General features: G+C 38.7%; 1 protein-coding gene across 1 annotated transcript in view; it reads right to left on the bottom strand.

The window, feature by feature from the left end:
• Positions 1-13,716: 13,716 nt before the first annotated feature.
• The window catches only part of LOC306789973 (peptidyl-glycine alpha-amidating monooxygenase-like), a gene marked incomplete at both ends in the record, with an annotated part of 36,264 nt that continues 35,090 nt past the window's right edge, over positions 13,717-14,890 (bottom strand). The window contains one exon of the mRNA XM_079286080.1: positions 13,717-13,763. Coding sequence (XP_079142206.1) covers positions 13,717-13,763 — 47 coding nt within the window. The remainder of the gene's footprint in view (positions 13,764-14,890) is intronic.

Genomic DNA, 14,890 nt, shown 5'->3' on the forward strand with positions numbered 1-14,890 from the left:
TGTAACACTGCTGCCCTCTAGTGGTTAAATCATGTAATGTTCATGAATCATTAAATGGTGTAACACTGTTGCACTCTTGTGGTTAAATCATGTGATGTTCATGATTCATTAAATGGTGTAACACTGCTGCCCTCTAGTGGTTAAATAGTGTAATGTTTATATTTCATTAAATGGTGTAACACTGTTGCCCTCTAGTGGTTAAATCATGCCATTTTTCATGATTCATTAAATGGTGTAACACTGCTGCCCTCTAGTGGTTAAATCATGTAATGTCCATGATTCATTAAATGGTGTAACACTGCTGCCCTCTAGTGGTTAAATCATGTGATGTTCATGATTCATTAAATGGTGTAACACTGCTGCCCTCTAGTGGTTAAATAGTGTAATGTTTATGATTCATTAAATGGTGTAACACTGCTGCCCTCTAGTGGTTAAATCGTGTAATGCCCATGATTCATTAAATGGTGTAACACTGCTGCCCTCTAGTGGTTAAATCATGTAATGTTCATGAATCATTAAATGGTGTAACACTGCTGCACGCTTGTAGTTAAATGATGTGATGTCCATGATTCATTAAATGGTGTAACACTGGTGCCCTCCAGTGGTTAAATCATGTAATCTTTCATGATTCATTAAATGGTGTAACACTGCTGCCCTCTAGTGGTTAAATCATGTAATGCCCATGATTCATTAAATGGTGTAACACTGCTGCCCTCTAGTGGTTAAATCATGTAATGGCCATGATTCATTAAATGGTATAACACTGCTGCCCTCTAGTGGTTAAATCATGTAATGTTGATGATTCATTAAATGGTGTAACACTGCTGCTCTCCAGTGGTTAAATCATGTAATCTTTCATGATTCATTAAATGGTGTAACACTGCTGCCCTCTAGTGGTTAAATCATGTAATGTCCATGATTCATTAAATGGTGTAACACTGCTGCCCTCCAGTGGTTAAATCATGTAATCTTTCATGATTCATTAAATGGTGTAACACTGCTGCCCTCTAGTGGTTAAATCATGTAATGCCCATGATTCATTAAATGGTGTAACACTGCTGCCCTCTAGTGGTTAAATCATGCAATGTTCATGAATCATTAAATGGTGTAACACTGCTGCACTCTTGTGGTTAAATCATGTAATGTCCATGATTCATTAAATGGTGTAACACTGCTGCCCTCCAGTGGTTAAATCATGTAATCTTTCATGATTCATTAAATGGTGTAACACTGCTGCCCTCTAGTGGTTAAATCATGTAATGCCCATGATTCATTAAATGGTGTAACACTGCTGCCCTCTAGTGGTTAAATCATGTAATGTTCATGAATCATTAAATGGTGTAACACTGCTGCACTCTTGTGGTTAAATCATGTGATGTTCATGATTCATTAAATGGTGTAACACTGCTGCCCTCTAGTGGTTAAATAGTGTAATGTTTATGATTCATTAAATGGTGTAACACTGTTGCCCTCTAGTGGTTAAATCATGACATTTTTCATGATTCATTAAATGGTGTAACACTGCTGCCCTCTAGTGGTTAAATCATGTAATGTCCATGATTCATTAAATGGTGTAACACTGCTGCCCTCTAGTGGTTAAATCATGTGATGTTCATGATTCATTAAATGGTGTAACACTGCTGCCCTCTAGTGGTTAAATAGTGTAATGTTTATGATTCATTAAATGGTGTAACACTGCTGCCCTCTAGGGGTTAAATCGTGTAATGTTCATGAATCATTAAATGGTGTAACACTGCTGCCCTCTAGTGGTTAAATCGTGTAATGTTCATGATTCATTAAATGGTGTAACACTGCTGCGCTCTAGTGGTTAAATCATGTAATGTTTATGATTCATTAAATGGTGTAACACTGCTGCCCTCTAGTGGTTAAATCGTGTAATGTTCATGATTCATTAAATGGTGTAACACTGCTGCCCTCTAGTGGTTAAATCGTGTAATGTTTATGATTCATTAAATGGTGTAACACTGCTGCCCTCCAGTGGTTAAATCATGTAATATTTCATGATTCATTAAATGGTGTAACACTGCTGCCCTCTAGTGGTTAAATCATGTAATGGCCATGATTCATTAAATGGTATAACACTGCTGCCCTCTAGTGGTTAAATCATGTAATGTTGATGATTCATTAAATGGTGTAACACTGCTGCTCTCCAGTGGTTAAATCATGTAATCTTTCATGATTCATTAAATGGTGTAACACTGCTGCCCTCTAGTGGTTAAATCATGTAATGCCCATGATTCATTAAATGGTGTAACACTGCTGCACTCTTGTGGTTAAATCATGTGATGTTCATGATTCATTAAATGGTGTAACACTGCTGCCCTCTAGTGCTTAAATAGTGTAATGTTTATGATTCATTAAATGGTGTAACACTGTTGCCCTCTAGTGGTTAAATCATGACATTTTTCATGATTCATTAAATGGTGTAACACTGCTGCCCTCTAGTGGTTAAATCATGTAATGTCCATGATTCATTAAATGGTGTAACACTGCTGCCCTCTAGTGGTTAAATCATGTGATGTTCATGATTCATTAAATGGTGTAACACTGCTGCCCTCTAGTGGTTAAATAGTGTAATGTTTATGATTCATTAAATGGTGTAACACTGCTGCCCTCTAGTGGTTAAATCGTCTAATGTTCATGATTCATTAAATGGTGTAACACTGCTGCCCTCTAGTGGTTAAATCGTGTAATGTTCATGATTCATTAAATGGTGTAACACTGCTGCCCTCCAGTGGTTAAATCATGTAATATTTCATGATTCATTAAATGGTGTAACACTGCTGCCCTCTAGTGGTTAAATCATGTAATGGCCACGATTCATTAAATGGTATAACACTGCTGCCCTCTAGTGGTTAAATCATGTAATGTTGATGATTCATTAAATGGTGTAACACTGCTGCTCTCCAGTGGTTAAATCATGTAATCTTTCACGATTCATTAAATGGTGTAACACTGCTGCCCTCTAGTGGTTAAATCATGTAATGTCCATGATTCATTAAATGGTGTAACACTGCTGCCCTCCAGTGGTTAAATCATGTAATCTTTCATGATTCATTAAATGGTGTAACACTGCTGCCCTCTAGTGGTTAAATCATGTAATGCCCATGATTCATTAAATGGTGTAACACTGCTGCCCTCTAGTGGTTAAATCATGTAATGTTCATGAATCATTAAATGGTGTAACACTGTTGCACTCTTGTGGTTAAATCATGTGATGTTCATGATTCATTAAATGGTGTAACACTGCTGCCCTCTAGTGGTTAAATAGTGTAATGTTTATATTTCATTAAATGGTGTAACACTGTTGCCCTCTAGTGGTTAAATCATGCCATTTTTCATGATTCATTAAATGGTGTAACACTGCTGCCCTCTAGTGGTTAAATCATGTAATGTCCATGATTCATTAAATGGTGTAACACTGCTGCCCTCTAGTGGTTAAATCATGTGATGTTCATGATTCATTAAATGGTGTAACACTGCTGCCCTCTAGTGGTTAAATAGTGTAATGTTTATGATTCATTAAATGGTGTAACACTGCTGCCCTCTAGTGGTTAAATCGTGTAATGCCCATGATTCATTAAATGGTGTAACACTGCTGCCCTCTAGTGGTTAAATCATGTAATGTTCATGAATCATTAAATGGTGTAACACTGCTGCACGCTTGTAGTTAAATGATGTGATGTCCATGATTCATTAAATGGTGTAACACTGGTGCCCTCCAGTGGTTAAATCATGTAATCTTTCATGATTCATTAAATGGTGTAACACTGCTGCCCTCTAGTGGTTAAATCATGTAATGCCCATGATTCATTAAATGGTGTAACACTGCTGCCCTCTAGTGGTTAAATCATGTAATGGCCATGATTCATTAAATGGTATAACACTGCTGCCCTCTAGTGGTTAAATCATGTAATGTTGATGATTCATTAAATGGTGTAACACTGCTGCTCTCCAGTGGTTAAATCATGTAATCTTTCATGATTCATTAAATGGTGTAACACTGCTGCCCTCTAGTGGGTAAATCATGTAATGTCCATGATTCATTAAATGGTGTAACACTGCTGCCCTCCAGTGGTTAAATCATGTAATCTTTCATGATTCATTAAATGGTGTAACACTGCTGCCCTCTAGTGGTTAAATCATGTAATGCCCATGATTCATTAAATGGTGTAACACTGCTGCCCTCTAGTGGTTAAATCATGTAATGTTCATGAATCATTAAATGGTGTAACACTGCTGCACTCTTGTGGTTAAATCATGTGATGTTCATGATTCATTAAATGGTGTAACACTGCTGCCCTCTAGTGGTTAAATAGTGTAATGTTTATGATTCATTAAATGGTGTAACACTGTTGCCCTCTAGTGGTTAAATCATGACATTTTTCATGATTCATTAAATGGTGTAACACTGCTGCCCTCTAGTGGTTAAATCATGTAATGTCCATGATTCATTAAATGGTGTAACACTGCTGCCCTCTAGTGGTTAAATCATGTGATGTTCATGATTCATTAAATGGTGTAACACTGCTGCCCTCTAGTGGTTAAATAGTGTAATGTTTATGATTCATTAAATGGTGTAACACTGCTGCCCTCTAGGGGTTAAATCGTGTAATGTTCATGAATCATTAAATGGTGTAACACTGCTGCCCTCTAGTGGTTAAATCATGTAATGGCCACGATTCATTAAATGGTATAACACTGCTGCCCTCTAGTGGTTAAATCATGTAATGTTGATGATTCATTAAATGGTGTAACACTGCTGCTCTCCAGTGGTTAAATCATGTAATCTTTCACGATTCATTAAATGGTGTAACACTGCTGCCCTCTAGTGGTTAAATCATGTAATGTCCATGATTCATTAAATGGTGTAACACTGCTGCCCTCCAGTGGTTAAATCATGTAATCTTTCATGATTCATTAAATGGTGTAACACTGCTGCCCTCTAGTGGTTAAATCATGTAATGCCCATGATTCATTAAATGGTGTAACACTGTTGCCCTCTAGTGGTTAAATCATGACATTTTTCATGATTCATTAAATGGTGTAACACTGCTGCCCTCTAGTGGTTAAATCATGTAATGTCCATGATTCATTAAATGGTGTAACACTGCTGCCCTCTAGTGGTTAAATCATGTGATGTTCATGATTCATTAAATGGTGTAACACTGCTGCCCTCTAGTGGTTAAATAGTGTAATGTTTATGATTCATTAAATGGTGTAACACTGCTGCCCTCTAGGGGTTAAATCGTGTAATGTTCATGAATCATTAAATGGTGTAACACTGCTGCCCTCTAGTGGTTAAATCGTGTAATGTTCATGATTCATTAAATGGTGTAACACTGCTGCGCTCTAGTGGTTAAATCATGTAATGTTTATGATTCATTAAATGGTGTAACACTGCTGCCCTCTAGTGGTTAAATCGTGTAATGTTCATGATTCATTAAATGGTGTAACACTGCTGCCCTCTAGTGGTTAAATCGTGTAATGTTTATGATTCATTAAATGGTGTAACACTGCTGCCCTCCAGTGGTTAAATCATGTAATATTTCATGATTCATTAAATGGTGTAACACTGCTGCCCTCTAGTGGTTAAATCATGTAATGGCCATGATTCATTAAATGGTATAACACTGCTGCCCTCTAGTGGTTAAATCATGTAATGTTGATGATTCATTAAATGGTGTAACACTGCTGCTCTCCAGTGGTTAAATCATGTAATCTTTCATGATTCATTAAATGGTGTAACACTGCTGCCCTCTAGTGGTTAAATCATGTAATGCCCATGATTCATTAAATGGTGTAACACTGCTGCACTCTTGTGGTTAAATCATGTGATGTTCATGATTCATTAAATGGTGTAACACTGCTGCCCTCTAGTGCTTAAATAGTGTAATGTTTATGATTCATTAAATGGTGTAACACTGTTGCCCTCTAGTGGTTAAATCATGACATTTTTCATGATTCATTAAATGGTGTAACACTGCTGCCCTCTAGTGGTTAAATCATGTAATGTCCATGATTCATTAAATGGTGTAACACTGCTGCCCTCTAGTGGTTAAATCATGTGATGTTCATGATTCATTAAATGGTGTAACACTGCTGCCCTCTAGTGGTTAAATAGTGTAATGTTTATGATTCATTAAATGGTGTAACACTGCTGCCCTCTAGTGGTTAAATCGTCTAATGTTCATGATTCATTAAATGGTGTAACACTGCTGCCCTCTAGTGGTTAAATCGTGTAATGTTCATGATTCATTAAATGGTGTAACACTGCTGCCCTCCAGTGGTTAAATCATGTAATATTTCATGATTCATTAAATGGTGTAACACTGCTGCCCTCTAGTGGTTAAATCATGTAATGGCCACGATTCATTAAATGGTATAACACTGCTGCCCTCTAGTGGTTAAATCATGTAATGTTGATGATTCATTAAATGGTGTAACACTGCTGCTCTCCAGTGGTTAAATCATGTAATCTTTCACGATTCATTAAATGGTGTAACACTGCTGCCCTCTAGTGGTTAAATCATGTAATGTCCATGATTCATTAAATGGTGTAACACTGCTGCCCTCCAGTGGTTAAATCATGTAATCTTTCATGATTCATTAAATGGTGTAACACTGCTGCCCTCTAGTGGTTAAATCATGTAATGCCCATGATTCATTAAATGGTGTAACACTGCTGCCCTCTAGTGGTTAAATCATGTAATGTTCATGAATCATTAAATGGTGTAACACTGTTGCACTCTTGTGGTTAAATCATGTGATGTTCATGATTCATTAAATGGTGTAACACTGCTGCCCTCTAGTGGTTAAATAGTGTAATGTTTATATTTCATTAAATGGTGTAACACTGTTGCCCTCTAGTGGTTAAATCATGCCATTTTTCATGATTCATTAAATGGTGTAACACTGCTGCCCTCTAGTGGTTAAATCATGTAATGTCCATGATTCATTAAATGGTGTAACACTGCTGCCCTCTAGTGGTTAAATCATGTGATGTTCATGATTCATTAAATGGTGTAACACTGCTGCCCTCTAGTGGTTAAATAGTGTAATGTTTATGATTCATTAAATGGTGTAACACTGCTGCCCTCTAGTGGTTAAATCGTGTAATGCCCATGATTCATTAAATGGTGTAACACTGCTGCCCTCTAGTGGTTAAATCATGTAATGTTCATGAATCATTAAATGGTGTAACACTGCTGCACGCTTGTAGTTAAATGATGTGATGTCCATGATTCATTAAATGGTGTAACACTGGTGCCCTCCAGTGGTTAAATCATGTAATCTTTCATGATTCATTAAATGGTGTAACACTGCTGCCCTCTAGTGGTTAAATCATGTAATGCCCATGATTCATTAAATGGTGTAACACTGCTGCCCTCTAGTGGTTAAATCATGTAATGGCCATGATTCATTAAATGGTATAACACTGCTGCCCTCTAGTGGTTAAATCATGTAATGTTGATGATTCATTAAATGGTGTAACACTGCTGCTCTCCAGTGGTTAAATCATGTAATCTTTCATGATTCATTAAATGGTGTAACACTGCTGCCCTCTAGTGGGTAAATCATGTAATGTCCATGATTCATTAAATGGTGTAACACTGCTGCCCTCCAGTGGTTAAATCATGTAATCTTTCATGATTCATTAAATGGTGTAACACTGCTGCCCTCTAGTGGTTAAATCATGTAATGCCCATGATTCATTAAATGGTGTAACACTGCTGCCCTCTAGTGGTTAAATCATGTAATGTTCATGAATCATTAAATGGTGTAACACTGCTGCACTCTTGTGGTTAAATCATGTGATGTTCATGATTCATTAAATGGTGTAACACTGCTGCCCTCTAGTGGTTAAATAGTGTAATGTTTATGATTCATTAAATGGTGTAACACTGTTGCCCTCTAGTGGTTAAATCATGACATTTTTCATGATTCATTAAATGGTGTAACACTGCTGCCCTCTAGTGGTTAAATCATGTAATGTCCATGATTCATTAAATGGTGTAACACTGCTGCCCTCTAGTGGTTAAATCATGTGATGTTCATGATTCATTAAATGGTGTAACACTGCTGCCCTCTAGTGGTTAAATAGTGTAATGTTTATGATTCATTAAATGGTGTAACACTGCTGCCCTCTAGGGGTTAAATCGTGTAATGTTCATGAATCATTAAATGGTGTAACACTGCTGCCCTCTAGTGGTTAAATCATGTAATGGCCACGATTCATTAAATGGTATAACACTGCTGCCCTCTAGTGGTTAAATCATGTAATGTTGATGATTCATTAAATGGTGTAACACTGCTGCTCTCCAGTGGTTAAATCATGTAATCTTTCACGATTCATTAAATGGTGTAACACTGCTGCCCTCTAGTGGTTAAATCATGTAATGTCCATGATTCATTAAATGGTGTAACACTGCTGCCCTCCAGTGGTTAAATCATGTAATCTTTCATGATTCATTAAATGGTGTAACACTGCTGCCCTCTAGTGGTTAAATCATGTAATGCCCATGATTCATTAAATGGTGTAACACTGCTGCCCTCTAGTGGTTAAATCATGTAATGTTCATGAATCATTAAATGGTGTAACACTGTTGCACTCTTGTGGTTAAATCATGTGATGTTCATGATTCATTAAATGATGTAACACTGCTGCCCTCTAGTGGTTAAATAGTGTAATGTTTATGATTCATTAAATGGTGTAACACTGCTGCCCTCTAGGGGTTAAATCGTGTAATGTTCATGAATCATTAAATGGTGTAACACTGCTGCCCTCTAGTGGTTAAATCGTGTAATGTTCATGATTCATTAAATGGTGTAACACTGCTGCGCTCTAGTGGTTAAATCATGTAATGTTTATGATTGATTAAATGGTGTAACACTGCTGCCCTCTAGTGGTTAAATCGTGTAATGTTCATGATTCATTAAATGGTGTAACACTGCTGCCCTCTAGTGGTTAAATCGTGTAATGTTTATGATTCATTAAATGGTGTAACACTGCTGCCCTCCAGTGGTTAAATCATGTAATATTTCATGATTCATTAAATGGTGTAACACTGCTGCCCTCTAGTGGTTAAATCATGTAATGGCCATGATTCATTAAATGGTATAACACTGCTGCCCTCTAGTGGTTAAATCATGTAATGTTGATGATTCATTAAATGGTGTAACACTGCTGCTCTCCAGTGGTTAAATCATGTAATCTTTCATGATTCATTAAATGGTGTAACACTGCTGCCCTCTAGTGGTTAAATCATGTAATGTTGATGATTCATTAAATGGTGTAACACTGCTGCTCTCCAGTGGTTAAATCATGTAATCTTTCATGATTCATTAAATGGTGTACCACTGCTGCCCTCTAGTGGTTAAATCATGTGATGTTCATGATTCATTAAATGGTGTAACACTGCTGCCCTCTAGTGGTTAAATCATGTAATGCCCATGATTCATTAAATGGTGTAACACTGCTGCCCTCTAGTGGTTAAATCATGTAATGTTCATGAATCATTAAATGGTGTAACACTGCTGCACTCTTGTGGTTAAATCATGTGATGTTCATGATTCATTAAATGGTGTAACACTGCTGCCCTCTAGTGGTTAAATAGTGTAATGTTTATGATTCATTAAATGGTGTAACACTGTTGCCCTCTAGTGGTTAAATCATGACATTTTTCATGATTCATTAAATGGTGTAACACTGCTGCCCTCTAGTGGTTAAATCATGTAATGTTCATGATTCATTAAATGGTGTAACACTGCTGCCATCTAGTGGTTAAATCGTGTAATGTTCATGATTCATTAATGGTGTAACACTGCTGCCCTCAAGTGGTTAAATCATGTAATGTTTATGATTCATTAAATGGTGTAACACTGTTGCCCTCTAGTGGTTAAATCATGACATTTTTCATGATTCATTAAATGGTGTAACACTGCTGCCCTCTAGTGGTTAAATCATGTAATGTCCATGATTCATTAAATGGTGTAACACTGCTGCCCTCTAGTGGTTAAATCGTGTAATGTTCATGATTCATTAAATGGTGTAACACTGCTGCCCTCTAGTGGTTAAATCATGTAATTTTTCATGATTCATTAAATGGTGTAACACTGCTGCCCTCTAGTGGTTAAATCGTGTAATGTTCATGATTCATTAAATGGTGTAACACTGCTGCCCTCTAGTGGTTAAATCATGTAATGTTCATGAATCATTAAATGGTGTAACACTGATGCCCTCTAGTGGTTAAATCATGTAATGTCCATGATTCATTAAATGGTATAACACTGCTGCCCTCCAGTGGTTAAATCATGTAATCTTTCATGATTCATTAAATGGTGTAACACTGCTGCCCTCTAGTGGTTAAATCATGTAATGCCCATGATTCATTAAATGGTGTAACACTGCTGCCCTCTAGTGGTTAAATCATGTAATGTTCATGAATCATTAAATGGTGTAACACTGCTGCACTCTTGTGGTTAAATCATGTGATGTTCATGATTCATTAAATGGTGTAACACTGCTGCCCTCTAGTGGTTAAATAGTGTAATGTTTATGATTCATTAAATGGTGTAACACTGTTGCCCTCTAGTGGTTAAATCATGACATTTTTCATGATTCATTAAATGGTGTAACACTGCTGCCCTCTAGTGGTTAAATCATGTAATGTCCATGATTCATTAAATGGTGTAACACTGCTGCCCTCTAGTGGTTAAATCATGTGATGTTCATGATTCATTAAATGGTGTAACACTGCTGCCCTCTAGTGGTTAAATAGTGTAATGTTTATGATTCATTAAATGGTGTAACACTGCTGCCCTCTAGTGGTTAAATCGTGTAATGTTCATGATTCATTAAATGGTGTAACACTGCTGCCCTCTAGTGGTTAAATCGTGTAATGTTCATGATTCATTAAATGGTGTAACACTGCTGCCCTCAAGTGGTTAAATCATGTAATGTTTATGATTCATTAAATGGTGTAACACTGTTGCCCTCTAGTGGTTAAATCATGACATTTTTCATGATTCATTACTACGGCTGGGTGATATCATAAATAATATCCAGGGATTTGTAGGTTATGCTGCTGTTGGGAACGTAAAGGAGCGTGTTTGGGTTATCAGCATTTAAGAAACTGAATTCTTGACATCAATAGAATTATTAATGTATGTAACAATTATTAATGATTATTAATAACAACGGGGCACCACCCTGCGAACAGGGACCAATAACCAAACGATAAAACTAAGTCTCATAATTAGTAGTCACTCATAATGTCAATAGTCTGCGTATGACTATACATTCAGTGACAGTGAAGGTTTTAAGTTCGAGCACAGGCTACTACATACAGGTTTATCAAATACATATGCACAAGTAATCACAGACGACTGCTCCTTAAAGTATAACAGAGTTTATTAAATCAAAATAATAAATGATCAAATCAATTAATATTGCAACCAACAAACGTTATCATACAATTTTATATGCCTAAACTAAAGAATGAATAAAATGGATGAGGGTGTATGTCTGTATATGTGTGTGTGTGTGTGTAATTTCATGATTGTATGTAATCACGTGTGCCGATGTACACGTGTGTTGTGAGGCGATCGTTTGAACGGGGTTTCCCCAGGGGCAGAGATAGGAACTGTGTGTGCGTGTTACGTGAGAGGAGGAAGAAAGGGAAAAAGGAGCGAGAACTCGACGTGAATCACACTTCGGCGTGCGATGTTGTAGGGAGCCTGAGTTTGCTGGTTCTATCACGCATAAGTATACCGCTGTCGTCTTTGAACTGCCGGTAACATATGCCGTGATAAGCCACGCACCTCAGCTCACTCACAGAGTCGAGTTAATGAAGAGAGAAATAAACAGAACGAAATGAAATAACTCAAATAAATCCCAAAAGCAACAGTCAAACAGTTAATACACAATGCAACGGAACTTCTCTGGTCCGTAATGATTGCGTAAATACCTCCGTATAACGCGACAGTAACTTAAACACACAAAAACACGGGAATATCAACATATAACGTTAATTTAAGCTAAGCTATGGCCAGATACCATGAACCTTACTTGTCGATGCTTCGTTGCAACGTTGAAGTGTTCGTGGGAAAGTTGTCCCTTTTTCCTCGTCAGGAAGGGGGACAGGGGGGAGCTTTCTGGTCGGCGCGGCCTTGCAGCGGGCGCTGTGTGTCGCACGGCTTTTGCTGGTGCGGCTTCGGTCCGTTGGCGTGGCTCTGGAGCAAACGCAGGTCCGATCTGTACTCGCTGCAGGGAGGACAGTTAACTTCGGATGAGACGCCGTGTCTGCGCGTCTTACCGGGAATCATCGGTCACGAGAGGAGCGAGGCTTCTTCGGGCTCCTCTGTGCCGGTTTGTGCACAAAAAAAAGGGGGGGAAAGCAAAAAACGGATCGCGGAAGCGGATTCGTCTCGCGGGCTGAGGGGGCCTTTACTCAGAATAGAACACTGTCGTTTCGTCCAGCGAGATCGCTCGTGACCTGTCAGGGTTTGATGAGGGGTGAAGGCCGCAGCTTCCTCGTGGCCTCCGTCGTGCTGGAGGGGGGAGGAGAGGCCGATGTGTCTTCATGTGTCCAGGACGAAGGTCCGGGCGAAGAGAGCGTTGTGTGCTCCCTGTTCGACGGAGGTCGAAGGGAAAAAGCAATGAGGTGTACTGCAGGTGGTTTTGTAGAACAGTGGTTGAACCACAGGGGTCCTGGGGTCTCTTGGCTCTCGGCCAATGAGATTGCAGCGGTGCATTCAGGTGACTTCAGGAACCATAGTTTTTTTGGGGGGGGGAGATTCACACCCTAGTGTGAAGAGGTTGCTCTCATCAAACTACAAATCAGGATGAAACCTTTGCTTGAAAAAGTGAAGGCCTGATTCTCTTTGTTCACAGCACATATTGAAGCCATATGGTCAGACCCCAACACTGCGATACATAAAATGCATCACAATGATTCAACCCTTTTTATGCATATGATCGTACCAGTGTGATCATTAAAGTAAACTCATCTGAATTTAGAGCTTGCATATGACATTTTTGGGGAATTTTGAAATTCCCCCTCAGAATGTCTTAACATTGTCTGAGACATTCAATGTATTGAATGTTAAGATGTATTGATTTATTATTGACAGACTGACTGACTAAACTTGAAATTGCTTTGTTCACCATCAGTGGAAGGTCGCTTTTATTTTGAACTCAGTTCTTCCTTCTGAGTGAACAACGTGGGGCGAGTTACATCTCTTTCCAAGTGGAGGCTGGCTGGACTGCACTGGGTTGTAGGGGTGTGCGAAAATATCGATATAGCTTAATATCGGGAAAACTAATTTAAACGATAGTGTATCGATACATAGGAAAATAAATCCTGTTTTAAAGGGATTTAAAATGTGTCAAACAAGCTCCTCCTCCGCTACTGTAACGCTACGCTAAGGCCAGTGACCTGCCGGCCAGTCGCATGATCCGGCCAAACTCACAACATGGCGTCTCACAAGCAAGCGGCCGTATACTGGCGAGCGGCGCGATGCGATCCCGACTCATTCCTGCCGACACATGATGGATGTAGCAGTGGAGTGGCAGGATTCACCAAGAGGTGACGACATGTATCAAAACATCGCTTCCCCTGCAGAGAGAGAAGCCCTGACTGATGTCAGACGACTAGACCGCGAGTTAAATGTTACGATTACGTCACGACAACACTACAGCCGCACAGGCAACGACATCGAGGACTTACTGACATCTGGACCTGGAGGAATGGGACACAAATGGGAAGTCATAGTGACAGACAGCTTTACTGAATGCATTTTATTTACGCCATCTACATGTAATTTAAGAGCGCTCAGTGACACAATGAGAACACAATGTGCACTTTATTTTACATGTATTGTTTATGGCAAGTGAATTTCAGTTCAGTGTGTTCTGCTGAGTGACCATGTGCATCTTTTGAAGTAGTTTGATGCAATTTTTCAGCTGAGTTATAAATATGTGATTTACGTATTAGACTATCCAGGTGCTACATAGCCAGTTGTATTTTAAGCTTTAAAATTTTCATTAAAAAAACAATCAAATGTGATGCAATACGATACATATTGCAATATGTTGCAATATGTATCGTATTGCATCGCATTGTACAGCGATATATCGTATCATGACACGTGTATCGCGATACGTTTCGTATCGTGAGGGGCTTGCCAATACAGATCCCTACTTGGCTGTGTTATGAATGATAAAACCTCCAGATGATAGACCCTTTCTTATATATTTTTCCGGAATTGATTCTTCTGTGGTTGGCTCCTCTCTGGAATCTTCCACCTCAGGCCAATTATTGACCTTGGTGAGTGTGGTTGATCAGGTTGGGGTGTCTGGGTGTGAGAGTGAGTATCCTACTGCCTGCTTTTAATTACTTTGAATTACTAAAATGCGTCTCAACATAACGATGCGGTTATCTGCCATATGGCTAATGCAGTGCTGCTTCCCTTTGTTTTCTCTCCGTTTACATCATGGTGCTCAAACGGCGTCAAAGTTGATGGACAATGTTTCTTTGATGTCGAATTTTTTATGTGAAGATGTCGGCCATCTTATCTGCCCAGAGAATTGTTTTGTTGCTGCTGTTTACATTCCTCCCGATGCAAATTCAGAAACATGTACTCGATGAATGCACTCGCGTTTTTGTTTTGTTTGTCTTCTATTCATTTTGTAGCAAATGGACTACATCTGCATTTCATTGTGCAACCCTAAAGTTCCTTGAATCCTCCTGATCAGGTTCTGAGTTGCATCGACTATGTAAAGGTGGCGCTGCAGTAAGACATAAAAGATTTAGAGACAAAGTAAACGCTTACAGCTCATCCTTGCCTTGGTCCCTCCTTCATTGTT

This window comes from Melanostigma gelatinosum, assembly GCF_949748355.1.
Source record: "Melanostigma gelatinosum genome assembly, chromosome: 16".
Taxonomy (NCBI): Eukaryota; Metazoa; Chordata; class Actinopteri; order Perciformes; family Zoarcidae; genus Melanostigma; species Melanostigma gelatinosum.